The 15,763-nt window shown below is 34.8% G+C and overlaps 1 protein-coding gene across 1 annotated transcript in view; it reads left to right on the forward strand.

The window, feature by feature from the left end:
- Window positions 1-1,761: 1,761 nt before the first annotated feature.
- Ppp1r3a (protein phosphatase 1 regulatory subunit 3A) overlaps window positions 1,762-15,763 on the forward strand; it is a 40,413-nt gene continuing 26,411 nt past the window's right edge. Inside the window, exon 1 of the mRNA XM_005080950.3 lies at window positions 1,762-2,559. Within this exon, the coding sequence (XP_005081007.2) occupies window positions 1,772-2,559 (788 nt within the window). The 5' untranslated portion in view covers window positions 1,762-1,771. The remainder of the gene's footprint in view (window positions 2,560-15,763) is intronic.

A 15,763-nucleotide genomic window follows, 5' to 3' on the forward strand; every position in this document is an offset into this window, starting at 1 on the left:
GAACTCCTGGAATCCAGTGTCAGACAGAGAGAACTTATGGGCAAAGGAGTTAAGACTGGGCTGGTTTAAACAACAGAAAAAGCTGACCTGACCAAGGGGGAGCTCTTGCACCCCAGATTGATGGCTGTGTGAAAAGCATGGGACTGACTCAGACCCTGAATGTTGGTGACAGTCAGGAGGCCTAGGTAATCTATGGGGCCTTGGGAAGTATTTATCCCTGGGGTACAAATAGACTTTGAGTGCCCATACCACAATATGGGAGGCTCTCTCAGCTGGGACTCTTGGGGGAGGCCCTAGGCCCTGCCCTGGATGAAATGACAGTCACTGGAGATCCACCATGGAGGGCCTCACCCTCCCTGGGGATCAGAGTAGAGATTGAGTCGGGGACTGGGGGACCTGGTGGGGAGAGTGGTGGAGGAAGGGAGGGTATTGACATGTGGAACAAGATTGTTTCTAACCTACATAAAAATAATAATAATAAAACAAAATTGGCAATTCCTAATCCCCAGATATGTAATAACATTCATTTGCTAGCTATGTAGATGAGATATTACCTAAATAGTTTTACTTTATTATTGTCCTAGGTGCCATACATTTCCTACCTTGGGAAATAGATTTTTAGTTACAGAATTTATGCAATTAAAGTTATACAAGAAGTTACAATGTTTATAAAGTTGTCACTTGAAAGACACGGTGTCAGTGTACCTTTTGATTTTGAAAAAAAGATAATTTACGTCTTTTATTTTATATTTTAATTGAGTTCAAAATATAGATTTTTTAAGTGCAGTGATCACCATGTTTAATATTTCAAAAAAGGTGTTTCAGTCTCTATGAAGATTTTTAAAACCACTAAAATGTTTTGAACTTTCCAGGAATTGTCTACACACACACACACACACACACACACACACACACACACACACACACACACACACACACACACTTGCATGTTTATTCTCCTTTTCCTTTTTCTACTTCGCTGTTTAATATTTGTGTCACTGCAAGGATTCTATCTTTGTTAAGTGGCATTATTTATTGCTTTCTTTCATGCCAGCCTTTCAATCATATTTAGAGCTGTTTTAAAAATAAACTTAGGCTATGAGCACACCGTGTCATTGAGTGCTGCATATGTTCCCATCATATTAATAGGACAGATTTCTCACTGGTGTATTTCTGTGCCAAGCCAAATGAGTATTTAAATTTTTTTCTAGTTTATTTTTTACTTATTTTTTAGCACCTGTGTTTGACCCCTTGACAGTCAACATTTGACACTGTAATTCTCAGAAAATGCTAGTTATCATTTTTAGCTAACTGTAGATCTCTCCAAGTTACAAACATTCATAAATTCCCTGTCTAAACTGCCTGCTTCAGGGGTGGATTGAACTCACAGTACATATTCAATAGTTCATTGCTTTTAGTTTTGTTACATATTTAAATTTTCACAACTAATTAAAGTAGCAATTTACCCTTAATTTTAACATTTTAAATGACAAAATGATTTTGATGTCTCTGGAACTGAGCTCATAAACAGATGCAACTTTTAACATCAAATGTTAAATGTGGAACATCCTAGCCAGAGCAGCATGGACACTAACATATAAAAGGCCTTTGGAGGAAGGCTAGCATAGTTTACAAGCCATTGGACCTATTTATAGAGCTGACTTCTTTTGCAATGTCAACTGTAACCTTACACTTATTTTAAGCCTCAGTATCTCAAATATCAGTCTCTACTTGCTGTACAGCTTTCTCTTATTTGATATCAGAAAGTCCAATGGAGCCTACCGAAGTACCTGGTCAGATCAGCAAAGATAATTTTTTAGAAGTTCCTAATCTGTCTGATTCTGTTTGTGAAGATGAGGAAGTTAAAGCGACCTTCAAGCCTGGCTTCTCCCCTCAGCCGAGCAGAAGAGGGTCAGGATCTTCTGAAGACACGTACCTGGACACCCCAACTTCAGCTTCCCGGAGGGTTTCCTTTGCTGACAGCCTTGGATTCAGTCTTGTGTCCGTTAAAGAATTTGATTGCTGGGATTTACCAAGTGTTTCAACTGATTTTGGCTTAAGTAGGGATGTCTTCCACACAGAAGAATATGTTTTGTCTCCATTGTTTGACTTGCCCTCTTCAAAAGAAGAACTTATGGGACAACTTCAAGTGCAGAAAGCAATGCTGGAGTCTACTGAATACCTCCCTGGGTCGACAACTATGAAGGGCATTATTCGAGTTCTGAACATTTCTTTTGAGAAATTAGTATATGTGCGCATGTCCTTGGATGACTGGCAAACACATTATGACATTTTAGCAGAATATGTTCCTAATTCATGTGACGGTGAAACTGACCAGTTCTCTTTTAAGATTTCATTGGTTCCTCCTTATCAAAAAGATGGCAGTAAAGTTGAGTTTTGTATACGCTATGAAACTTCTGTGGGTACATTTTGGTCAAATAATAATGGCATCAATTATGTATTGGTTTGTCAAAAGAAAAGGAAAGATCCAGAGCCTGTAAAACCAGTGGAAGAAGCTCCCAATAGACAAATAAAAGGCTGCTTAAAGGTAAAATCAAGGTAAGGAGGTGTTTTACATACTTGAAAGTTTCTAGAATATCATTATTTTGCATGTTATGGGAAATAACAAACCTAAAAAATCTGTTGGTTGCTTATAAAAATAATGCTGTCAGGTTTAGTGGGTCAATTCTCTTTAAATAATGCAACTCTAGTAGTCCAAATTAAGGAAAATTAATGTGCAATCCATTGTTGCTTAGTGTATATACTATTTGCTTGATTTCAAACCTTGAATTATAGAGGCTTCATTTATGAAATTATTTTATTTATAGTACATTTATTTGGTGATTCTTAAATGTCCATACTTCACTCTGAAACATATGTAACTAATAGAAGGTTGTATTTCAGTACGTACCTGCCTGGTGCTCAGAAAATGTGTAGATTTTCCCTCCAAAGCTGCAATGGTGATCTTAATGACAGAGTGTGTTAAACAAAGATGTTCGGAATAACGTATACTAGGTTAAATCATAAGAGAAATTAATTCAATAATGAACTATCAGAAAGATAATTGTAATGATATATAAATTGCATGTAACATTTTATAATTATAGCAAGTGTAACATTGTGGAACACAAATTAGTGTAATTTAGTAAAAGTAAGTGGAGCAGAATAAAAAATGACCCAGATAGAAATAAGGATATCCAGTTCTACAGATTAGAGTTTGGGGATATGACCCCTCATTAGTAACCCTGCCTGTCTGTTAATGTCGAAAAATAGAAGTAGCCTTCAGCTCACTCTGTAGTACTGAGCTGGCTAATTTCCATGACACTCTGTTAGCAGATAAAACATTCAGGAGCATGTAGACTGCTGTCTGCTCCTCACTGCATCCCAAAGGAAAAGCCCCCATTGCCCTTCTAGCAACAGGCAAATGTTTGATTATTCTCTGAGTGATTCATCCTAACTATCCCCAAACAAATAATTCAGTAACTTCACCAGAAATAGTTTAACATGGTGAAGAGGGAGCTGTGCAAAGAATGAAAACACTCAGAAACCAAGTACTAAATAGACACTTTAAAAAAGTTACTTTGAGAAGATACTAACAATTTTGTGTTTTAACGGATAAAGCATTAAGTGGTAATTACTAATTTTTTTAACCTAGTGGATTAGTGAATTAATCTAATTGAAGAGTATGAGAGAATGCAGTTTTAATGTTATGTCCAAGGCATTTGAAAGAAGCTTACTATACTGTGTGAGCCATGCTGACTTTCTCACTCCAAAGGAAACTTCCTTAGCTTTTAATTAATATTATTAAAAGAGATAATATAATCATAACCTCTGTATTTGCTAAAGCAATAACTTATGTTTGTGATAATACTCAATGACATCATCTACACACAAAAAACAATTCAATGAATTCAAAGTAACCTCTGCACAAAAATATCTTTTTACCTATTGAATACTTTTCAAACATGCAGCCAGCCACTTGTGATGGCTGTTAGAGCAAACAGAGTTTAAGAAAGGTTAAATAAATGGTCAAAGAAGCAGCATTTAACTCCAGTAGGTTTTTCTGTGAGTCAAAAATGCAGCTTCACAATATCAAACATACATTCTGCACTGAGTTTAGAAGGTAGTGTGATAGACCATATTTCATTTGGTACCCAGAGTAAACAATGGGCAGCTGATAAGCCTAGGCCGAATCATACAATCTTACCATGTTTTCACTGGGAACATCTAGTTGGATACATATACCAACATACACCTTTGCATTTGAAATAGTAATGATCAGTTCATAGCAGACACCACTCAGCTTTTAATATTGCTTTGGAGAGAAAAAAACTGAGAAACACTAAACCACAAAATGGTCTGAAGGCCTGTAAAGTTTCCTAATGAGTTATGAAAATGGAAAAAATCTCTTTTCTTCAAAACCACAAATACATTTTCTCTACTTCTATAACTTAAAAATGGCCAACATAATTCAAACCACATTCTGAAGAGAGCGTTTTCCACTAGAGGAGGCTTTCTGTGCTGAGTTTCAGTCCAACATGAATTTTTACATCTGATTTATATACCACTCAAGATGGAGTGTATAAAGGAAATCCTGACAGATCCTCAGAACAGCATATGCCGTAATAGAATATTTATACAGCTTTTCCATGATATAATTTATATGCAATGGGCTTTCAAATATTCCTAGAACTCACACAAGAGAGCATTATCAAATTTCTAAATGAATAGTGCAGTTGGATTTAATTGGGAAGAATTTGGTTAGGAAAGAAGAGGGCTACCCCATTAGTATTATTTTACAAAATGCACTCATGGTTAAAATAAACTTGTACTCATTTGATAAAAAAATTATGGCTCCAAAATACTTGTCCTACAACCAAAATGGTTGTAAGATCTGAAAGGTCTTTTACAAAGAATTCTCTACCCTTTTGCTGTTGGACTTAAAGACATTTCTTTTATGAGATTAAAAATGAATAAAAATATACATGATCTTGTATTTCTTACATAAAGAATAGTGTGCCAAATAACTCAGAGTTAAAATGAAAATTAGACTGTCCTAGGGCACAGGGTAACAACTAGCTTCAATTTCTCTCACTACCAAAGTTAATTCGCTATCGGTGTCCCAGAGATTGTATTTTCTGAAAATGTTAATAATCCCTTCTGATATGAACAGAACAAACTGCGGGCACAAATTCAGTGAAGGAGGATTTCTGTTATGGCAATCACCCACACATGATTGATGTATTCTTTGTGGAAATTTTTCTCAGTTTGGAGTTTGTAAATATCTTCTCTGGTATGGTTGTCTGTGTTCACTTGAGGCTTATTGCTCTATATGACTTGAAATATCTAGAGAGAAAGAATCAGAGTTACCAATAGACATGTGACTACAAGTGACCCAGAGTATTTAATATCAGTGAAAGGCATGCATCATGAGGTATATGGGGAATATGCTAGTGAACAAACTAAGCAGATGTTTTAGTGAAAAATGTCATTGATGCAAGTGATATTCAATGTACATATCCAAATAAGCTAAAAATAGAATGCAGATACAGTACACTAACTGAGAGCTTGAAAATTAAAAATATCTAAGTTTATGTTCCAGTTCTCCCGTAGACTAGACATGTGGTCTTGAGCAAGTAAGATTGATCTTCTCCTTGATTTATTGCGCATTTATTGTGGGATATTAATAACAATATATATTTGAATATATAATGAAAATATATATGTATAAGAATGATTTTGGTATAGTCTCCATTTTATAAGAATTTAGTAGTAAATTATTAGAAGTCCCAGTTAGATGCTTTAAACAGGCCAAGACTATATTCAGTTTTAGAAATCTGTGAAACACATACTATGGCTCTGCCTGCCTCAGATTGCAGTCTTTCATTTTCACAGATCCTAGATGTTCAAATGGAGAAAATTCCTTTGTCTTTTGCAAGATTTTATTCAACAACAAAACTTAAAGCATCAATTTTCTTGAGATGTGTTTGACCTTATATTTATGAGTATATTAAAACAAGAAGAAAACTTAGTAGTAACTGCTAAAATCTTATCATTTAATAGGTGAAAATCGAAGGTCTATTTCTTTATATTTTTCAAATGAGTTTTGGTTAGGGGGTGCCATATATCACAGAACATATATGAAAGTCAAAGGATGACTTGTAGGAAGGAGTCAGTTCTCTCCTTCATCCAAGTGAGTTTCAGGAATTGAACTCAGGTCATCAGCTTTGGCAATAATTTTTTAATGGTCTATTTATTTGATGTTTTGCCTGCATGTATATCTATGTGAGGGTATTGGAGCCCCTGGAACTTGAATTACAGACATTTGTGAGTTACCATGTGAGTACTGGGAATTGAACCTAGGTCTTCTAGAAGTTTCTAAAACAGCCAGTGCTCTAGTGCTCTTAACTGCTGAGCCATCTCTGCAGTCCTGACAGACCATTTGTGAAGGAGTAAAAAAGGCACTATTTAGGGCATGGGACAAGCACACATTTTAATTTAAGAAAAAGAAAGTATGTGATAGATAGTTGTATGGTTGTGGATGTCTTTTCTTTTAAGAAATCAGGTTTTTCTAGTAGGGATATCATGACAGCCAGTATGAAAACTAAATGATATTGCATCTTTAAGGATTAAAAATGAATGTTGACTACATACTCCAAAGCTCTCACTCAGAATTGTCACCGCCATCATCAACAAGTCTTCATCTGGTAACTAACTTTCTGGCCCTAGACTTGCATTGTTTCTCCTGACACCCTTGTCCAGATTCCCATAAAATTCAATGACTGTCCATTCATGGTTAGTGTGCCAGGTCCTGTTACCAAGCATCAGTAACAAACTGGAAAGTGAGGCATGAATCTTGGGCTTCTGAAGATATGGAGAAGCTCACAAGGCAGAGAGGAGTGTGGGAGAGGAAAAAAAACAGCAAAGTCAATTTCATATGCTGTGGGTATATAGTGGAAGCTGCAGATAAACAAATAAATATTTGTAAACTGGGCATTTTAGACTTCAAGGTTAGAGGAATGGTCTTCCTGCTTTCTTGTTTTTTTCCCACACACCTGTTTAATGCGTGTTCTACATTTTACACAGGATGACCTAACCTGGGTTTTTATTTTATTAAGTGAAATCGATTTATTATTCTAGCTAAAGAAACAGTCTGTATAGGTGTGGAGTGGTATTTACGACTTGGCCAGATGATTGCAAATAAAAGCCCCAAGTGGCCTTAATGCCAAGAAAAGAATGATTAGTCTTCATTTTGCTTCATGCTTGAGAAATAGAACTGGGCACATGGAGGAAAAGGAAAGAGAAATTCTTTCTAAAGTGTGGCTTAAAAATACAGAACATTTGTCTTTCAGAACAATAAAATTGTGAGAATGAGGCCAAGAAAAGCACTAGAAAATGGGCATGAGCTAAAGCCGTGGTGTATGTTCCAGTCACAGCCATTGGACTGTGAGACTTCCTTAATTTACACATCCCGAATAGTCTGCGATACTGGAAATAGTCCAAAACAGTGTAAATAGCTCCACGAGGCCTCTGGGACCTAATGTGTTCCATATCTAGCTCATTTTGAATACACACTAATTGTGGAATTGGGGCCTGTTTAAGGGGAGGGATCTCTGGCAAGGCCACATGGAGACATAAAACACAGCTGCACGGGCCCCTCAAGAGGGTGCAGAGAGCTGCCAGCTGCTTGTCAGTGAGGGGCCAACCTGCTGACTGTCCTTGGAGACCCACGAAGGCTCCGTGGCTTCCTGGTGTTGTAGAAGTTTGCACCCTTATAAGTCTAGACTACTTAGATGAGTGTGATATTTTTTCTGCAAGAATAAATGAGCAGGAGTTTGTCCTGAAGTTTTACTTAACCTGTGGTAGAAGGAATCATGGTTGAAGCCATATCTCAAGTACCTGTTGTGAGCATCTATCTTCTCTACTGGAGCCCATCTTCCACCTGTAAGTTTAGAGAGAAGAGCGAACTATGAACAGATACCCTATTATTCCCCCAACATGTGGTGGTATACTGTGAAGTAAAGAAGGTAATTTTTCACTTTCTTTTCAATCTGTTCCTATATTTTACCCGGCCACCAATAAGGTTAATTTTCTCAGGGTGACTTCAGAGCAAACAGCCAGGTGAGTTTGACAGGCCTGCTGGGTTTAAAAAGATATGGTGCACTTTGACACCTCACTGTAGTGCTGCTGCCTGAAATGTGTATGCATACACACATACACAAACCCATTTTCTCCCTTCCTTAAGTATAGACATGTTTCATAAGGGTTGCCATATGCTCACCAAGATCAGTTACACAGGGATCTTTGAATTTGAAAAGATAATGCAAATAGAGAGTTTTAGAGTCTAGAGTGCTTTTGGGTACAAGGCGAATTTGCATGGGTAAATGTGGTAAGGGTTGAGTCTGGAGTAGTCCTGTGTACTTGGCTTCTAAAACCAGTAAACTAAAAATATAAAGCAACTTCTGACTTCCTCTCTAATTAGTTACTGTTTGAACTTGGTGAAACTGTATCTTGCTTACATTTTATTAAGACACAAAATTGGAATTATAATACTATTTTTCAGAGCTGCTGTAAGAAACATATTAAATCACACATAATTCACCAAATCACACAAGTTGCTGACATTTGGCGATATTCCAAAATGTAATCTCAATGGCAGTGGTGATAAATTCCACAGTTTACCATCTTGAATGTGGCCTTGCTCTGTGCCTAAGGTTAAAGGAAAATGCTTTCCCCTCATTATCATTCCTTTTGCCACCACCCAAGGCAATATAAATAGTTTCTAAATTAGTCACAGTCAGTAACATCTTGACACTAACCATGGAAACCTCAAGATTGTGCTTCTGTGCAAAAAATGATTTTCAATTCTCAGGTACTTGTAGATTATATATATATACATATATGTATATACATATACAGCTACATATATATGATTATTGTATATCTATATATAATATAGATATATTAGTTACATTCCATACACATGTGTGATCATATTATACATATACACATATATATATATGTTTATACAATATAAATCATATATATACATATATATGATGGGGATATTAATCTTTTTAGAAATTGAAGATTATGTCAATTTTAAAATGAGTTACAACAAAATGATGCTCTTTGGATCAAACAAATCTAACTACACAGACTTCACCTTTCTGTCCATTTGTGTTTATTGCTGGAGGATTATATTTGAAATTTATATGATTCCTTTATTCAGGGAAAAATTTTGTGTATCATGCATGGTTTATCTATGCTACCTTTGTGCTTTATTCTCTCCATTCATGTTCCTCTGCATGTTCAGTGTTTGGCACGAGTGATATTCAGACTGCACTGTACACAAAATTCTAATACTGTAAGAAAAAGACTCTCCTGTGCTTGATTTATGACTTTCAATCTTACTCCTGTAGCAGTAATTATATCAAAATAGTTTACAATCAAGTTGATATTTGTAAATCTTCTTGAGTAGTGAAAGACACAAACATCTGCTCACCGTCTGCCAGAACCAGACTACAGTGGAAATTTGAAGTATTTCACATAATTCAGGCACTATGAATCTTACTTATTAACTGTAGTCTTGGATAGGAACACCAAGATTCCATTCTTAAAGATTTCAGTAAGCGATTTTTTGCCCAATTACTAATTACATAACCAGGTAATGAAATGAAACTGAAAAAACACAATGCTGACATCTGCTTTTGGAAATTAAGGTTTACAGTTTTTTTAAAGTACTGACACAACACAAGTATTTATAGTAACCAAAGGAATATTTTATCCAGGCCAACAGAAAAAGTGCTACATTGTTTAACATAACAGTGTAATTACTCTGTTTAGTGCAAATAAAGTTATAAATAATATAACACTGAACTAAATGTTTTATACTTTTTCTTTACCCCCTCCTTGTTTGTCAGTAGTGAAGAGTCAAGCCAATAATCTTGTGCATTGTTGACTCATGCTCTACCACTAAGCAGCATATTCAGTTTGTAGAGCATGATTTCTGAATTATTTCCATTGAGCCAAATTATAGGAGAATCCATCAAATGCTATCCTTTACTTTCAGACAGAGTAACACTGAAAATTGTCAGAGTCTATAATTTTTTCTTATTTAATTTCTGGGAATATCTTGCTATTTAGCAATATGTTTGAGAAGGAAGTTCTGTGATTGTAATATGTCTTCCTAACACTTCGTTTTTAGTCATTCAGTTATTCTGACTTTCAGTTGAATACTGGCATCTTTAAGATTAAATTTTAGTTCAAGCAGGTGTATTCTATTTTATCATTGATTTTTATTTTCCATATTTAGTATGCTCAATAATTTTAGATGTTTTCCTTGAGGTCTGAGCTAATAAACATATAAACTAGTTTGCAGTGGCTTAAATCAGTGTCAAAGAAGAATTAACCCATTAACCTATCAACAGGACAAGGTGTGAATGACTCAAGCATTAAAAAGAACTGGTGTCAAATCCAAAGTTTTGGTAGCAGTGAGTGGGTCAGTCACAGCTGCCTAAGGAGGGTTCCCAGTTCTGCAGTCCATCACTGAGTTATTAATGAGTAGTATTGTTATGATATCATATCCTCTGCAACCCAGGGAAGAGTTCATCTTATGAAATTAAAAGCTAAAAGTAACTCAGAAGATCACTTAGTTTAGTTTTCAGTCTACACAAAACAGCTGTATTTGAATAATTTAAAACCTCTTAGAAAAATAGGGAATAATTTAGAATAATAATTATGCTAGTTTACAGATATCCAATTTTAAAGTAAAATTTTATTCAAGAATGTAATTATGCAAGTAAGACATTGAATATTGTGTTGAATAAATTTGTAAAATTCCAAAGTAAAGCAGATGAAATTCAAAATGACTAAGTATATCCTTGTGTGGGTAAGTTAATACTGCATCTCCAAGCAGAAATTGCTTGAATATATGTTGTGGATGTATTCAGGTATTTATTGAAGAATAACTCACAAAAGACAAATCAAGGTAGAGAACCACTGAGGTCTTTTGTCCATAGCCATTGCATGCCTCTGCTATCTGCCTTCTGACCACAACCTAAGAGACCCAGCACTTGCTCCCAGTCCACACATATCCTCTTAGGCCCGCCTTGACGGGGCCAGTCCTTCAACGAGTATTGGCCGAAACAACCCCCAGAACAATTCCCTTTCTTTCTAAATAAGGACATTCTAAAACTAACACAAAACTATATACAATAAAAACAAATATCAAGTATTTTCCAGGGTAAAGAAAATGTTAAAGAAAGCAAGCATAAATTAGAGCTACAACCAACAAGAACATCAGCAAGCAAGAAACAGACACTAAATATCCAAGCTATAGGTAATAGGCAAATAAAAGAGATTATTCTAAAAGCTGTCCTATCCTGAGGTGTCTAAATCTTATACCTAAATGTCTTAACTAAGATATGAGAGGATAGTGTCTGAGGCTATCTAGTCTTCAACCTCAGCAAAGACCTAAATAAGCAGGAAGTGCAAGCAGAAATCCTCCCAAATGTGCAAAAATGACAGAAATAGCAGGCTGCCTAGACAGTCACTGAAGGTCTCACAGTAACATTAGGGCAAACAACTTTGGATAAGGTATAGAAAATCTGACAGACCATTATCAGATGCAGGAAAATTTGAAAAACTGTCCTACCCTATCCTGGCAAGGTTTAGCAGACTCTTTTTGCTTATATCCTGCTTGTCCAGTTAGGATAGTATGTCCACTGCCAGTGGTACTACCAGAAACAATTGTGCCTCATGTCAACAGGGTTCTAAATTGTTAAAACATAGAAATGCCATTCTCGGTAGGTCTTTGAAGTGTTTGAAGATCGAACATCTATACTGAGTACGTCTCTGAGCATTTAGAGAATCTGACTAACATAACTAGGTATGAGAAGCATGGGTGACTACAACTTGTAATTTTCAAAACCATATATTGCTTATTGACTTGAACTTCCCATATAAAAATAATCATTAAACAGATGTTCAGCATTAGGACAATGAACTCGAAATTGTAGCTATAAACACATATATGTATATATATTTATCACAGGTTGAACTGTATAGTGCAAAATGACAAAAATATCCTTAAATTGTATCAATACACAAAATATCTTAAGCATATGTAGAAACATACATACATACAATATGATAATAATAACTTTACACTGTGTGGAAAATGATTGTAAACAGAAAGAGGAACCTACACACTATGACAAATAAAATTTCAAGTTTGTATCTAAGTCAGGAATACAAAACTAATTTTACATAAGTATCACTATATAAGAATCTATATCAATGTAAGTTGTCTATAGTTTCATAGTTGCTAAAATAGTTCACAAGCAGATATTCTAATCTACTTGTATTTCATCCATTAACCTTTATTGTTTTCCAAAAGAAATTTCTGAGTCAGAACTTCATATTCCATACCCAACCCTATATAAATTATAAGCAACCTTAATGTGGTGACAATTATCCATAACCTTGAGAAAAACCAAAAACCCATCTATCCTGTCTGTTGAGGAAGGGTGCATTTTTTTTTAGAATTACTTGCAGCAGTCTTTGGGGTGATATTTTCTCTATGGGATCCTGTAAAAGAAATTAAGGCAAAGTTTAAATCTCAAGAGGCCCAACTATAATATTTGTAGTTGGTCTCTGAGTAGCAGTCAAGGCTTGTTTGAGTTTCTTATCAGTACCTCTGGCCAGAGTGTTGTAAGAAGGTAGACCACCTCAGCTGGCTAACCTGTAATTGTCTAGAGCAGTTTTCATTCAACACTGATCCTTGAGTTGTATATAACTGCTCCATAATGTCAGTTTGAACCAGGTGGGTTCAATGTTGTGGGGTCCCATCTTTCTAGAGACATTAGATATTGATGTTAGGATATTTTATTGTTCAATGTGGAAGATTTAACATAAAAATAGAAAGTTTAAATTTTGTAGATATACATTTAAGGAAAGGTACCAGTAAAGATGAAAATAAGTATGATGAGAAATAGGATTTTGGGGAGAAAACAGAATTTTGACAAAATTCCCTAGATTTTTGATTTTCTTCTGTCTCTCTCCAGATGGCTCTTCTGATATGAGAAAGAAACTTTGAATTTTTCTTTTAACATACTTAGATTTATAGAAGGCAGAAGCTACAATAAAACTCCAAAGCCAGATTTGATTTCTAAGTGAGTCTGGACTGCCACTATACTGGGAAGTAAGGAGATATAGGTATACAGGTGGTGAGATTTTGCCCTGTGTAGATATTGGTACCACAAGTCAAATTCTTCTTTGTTTGGTGATTCATTCTGGATAGCTCACTCAGGATTTTTTTATGAATTTTATTCATTTTTAAGATAACTGTTGCTAATCTTTTCCAAAATATTACTGCAAGCTCTTTGCCAATATTCATTATCTTTACATAAGGAGGAAATTTCCTAATTATTTAAAGGTACTATAATTTTTGCTGCGTCTATTACTCTCAGTTGACAAATCTTAATTTTTCTTTTAAAATCAAATCAGAAATATTTTCTATATGTTTTTAATTTCTTACTCTGTTTATATGGTAGAAATATCCATTCCAATATATCTTCCCTCTACATCAAAATCCCTGAAGGGTATTCCCTACAGGGTTAAGCTTTGGATCCACACAATCCACATTTATTTCTTATATTTTCTTTTCTACTCAATCCAATTCCTTTTCAGCTTCAACTGATAATATTCTTTGCCTCCTTTTAGGATCTTTTAAAATTTTTTAGTTTATATTCTTCTACTCTAATAGTCGTCTGTAGCTGAGAAATCTCTCTTAACAATTTTTGAAGATATCAATCTTGCCTCATCTCCACTTTCTGTGGTCTAATTTTCTTAGATGTATTTTATATCATAGGAAATTATTAGAATCTCCGTGCTGTACTTTTCAGGAGTAATCTGTAATCCTCAGGGAGGTAAAAATATTTTTATTTCCTTGAACACTTTTTCCAATATTTCTGCTTTTGAATTATCCAATAAAATATCATCCGTATAATGGTAAATTATTGATTGTGGAAACTGTACATGAATTATTTACAAGAATTTTTTTTGGTTTTTCGAGACAGGATTTCTCTGTATTGTTTTGGAGGTTATCGGTCCAGCCCAGCTTCGAACTCACAGATATCCGCCTGCCTCTGCCTCCCGAGTGCTGGGATTAAAGGCGTGTGCCACCACCGCCCGGTTTTTTTTTTTTTTGGATTTACAAGAATTTTTGCACAAAATATTGTCACACATTGAGGATATTTAACATTGCATGGGGGAGGACTTTCTATTGATATCTCTTGACTGATTGAGAATTATTGTATGTAGGAATCAGGAAGGCAAATTTTTCCCTCTCTTTTTCTTCTAAGCAATTAAAAAGAATTTTAATGTTGAAGGCTTTCTTACTTTCATTATTTTTCAAATGTAAATGCCTATTGTAAATCTATATTTGGGTATTGAAAGTGACAAATTAGTGGCCTCATATGTCACATCTAAATGATAACCCTCATGAATATTTGCCTTTCCTTTAATCTTTATTTTACTTTACATAATCATTATCATCTATTCCATTAAAATAAGAAACTTCATTATCATAACGTATGCATCTTTGGAACACTTCTGTTCACTGTATTCCTACATTATAGTCTATAGTTGTGTTGGTAATAATGCTTTTAGGATTTAACATTAAGAAAAATCATACAAATATATTTATGTAACATAAACACCATAATAAAATATCAATTCTGTTCTTTAATAACTAAGCACTTATTTAAATTAATTAAAAACTAAATATAAATTTTAATATATGTATTGTTTTACCCTTTATAGACAGTATACATGTAGAAAGTTAATTTTGGTTACTAATGTATAAATTCATTATCAAAGCGAGGAACACATTACCATAAAAAGTAGTCTTTTTTTTTTCTTTCCATGCCTTTGGAAGCATCATTTCACTGAGTTAGCACATGTCTTAACTCTCATATTAGAGACCGATTCGTTGATCAGTCTTTGTATTCCCTCTTTTTGTGGTCTAAAAAAGTGAAAGAGAAGCAGAACAGCCCAAGACTGAACAAGAAAAGACCCAGGCAGATACTGTGCGCCTGCTGACTGAGAGGTTCCTTCCTGCTTTCTGTCTTCCCTTTGAGTCTGGTTCCTGTTAGTGCCCTCCAGATGCCCATGTGGTGGTGAATTTACTAGGAGTCTTGGTCTGTCCTTACATGAAACCAGTAAAATATGAAAATCAGAAATGATGAAAAGTAAGGTAATGTGTGGCCATTTTTAAATGTTAAATCTTATGAAAAGTAATCTGATGCATCCCTTACATGACTATTGAAACATCACTTTTAAACTTACTGTGGCACCAGACTTACAGATGTATATGAATATAAATCTTTCTTGCCTTTCTATATCTAAATGTCTTAAAATTATAGGCAAACAGTCCAGCCAAGGTTATTACAGACAATGCTTTTTAATTTTAAAATCTTTGCACAGCTCCAGCAATGTAACTCAGCAGCCAAAGGACTTGAGCTAAATGCTCTAAACTATATGAACATAGGAGAGACCTGACTCCATAATTTGTTCTCTAATTTGTCTTCTCATCTCCACATGTGTATATCCCAAATGTGTGTTACATAAATCACGTATGCACAGTAACTGTCAGTAAAATACAGCTTAAGAAAATGAACTTTATACAGTGACAATTTTATAGTGTGCTACCAATTGTTTATTTTGCTGATAAAAGATACTTATAAAATTTTAATAAAAA

This window comes from Mesocricetus auratus, unplaced genomic scaffold, assembly GCF_017639785.1.
Source record: "Mesocricetus auratus isolate SY011 unplaced genomic scaffold, BCM_Maur_2.0 Super-Scaffold_100019, whole genome shotgun sequence".
In the NCBI taxonomy this organism is placed as follows: domain Eukaryota; kingdom Metazoa; phylum Chordata; class Mammalia; order Rodentia; family Cricetidae; genus Mesocricetus; species Mesocricetus auratus.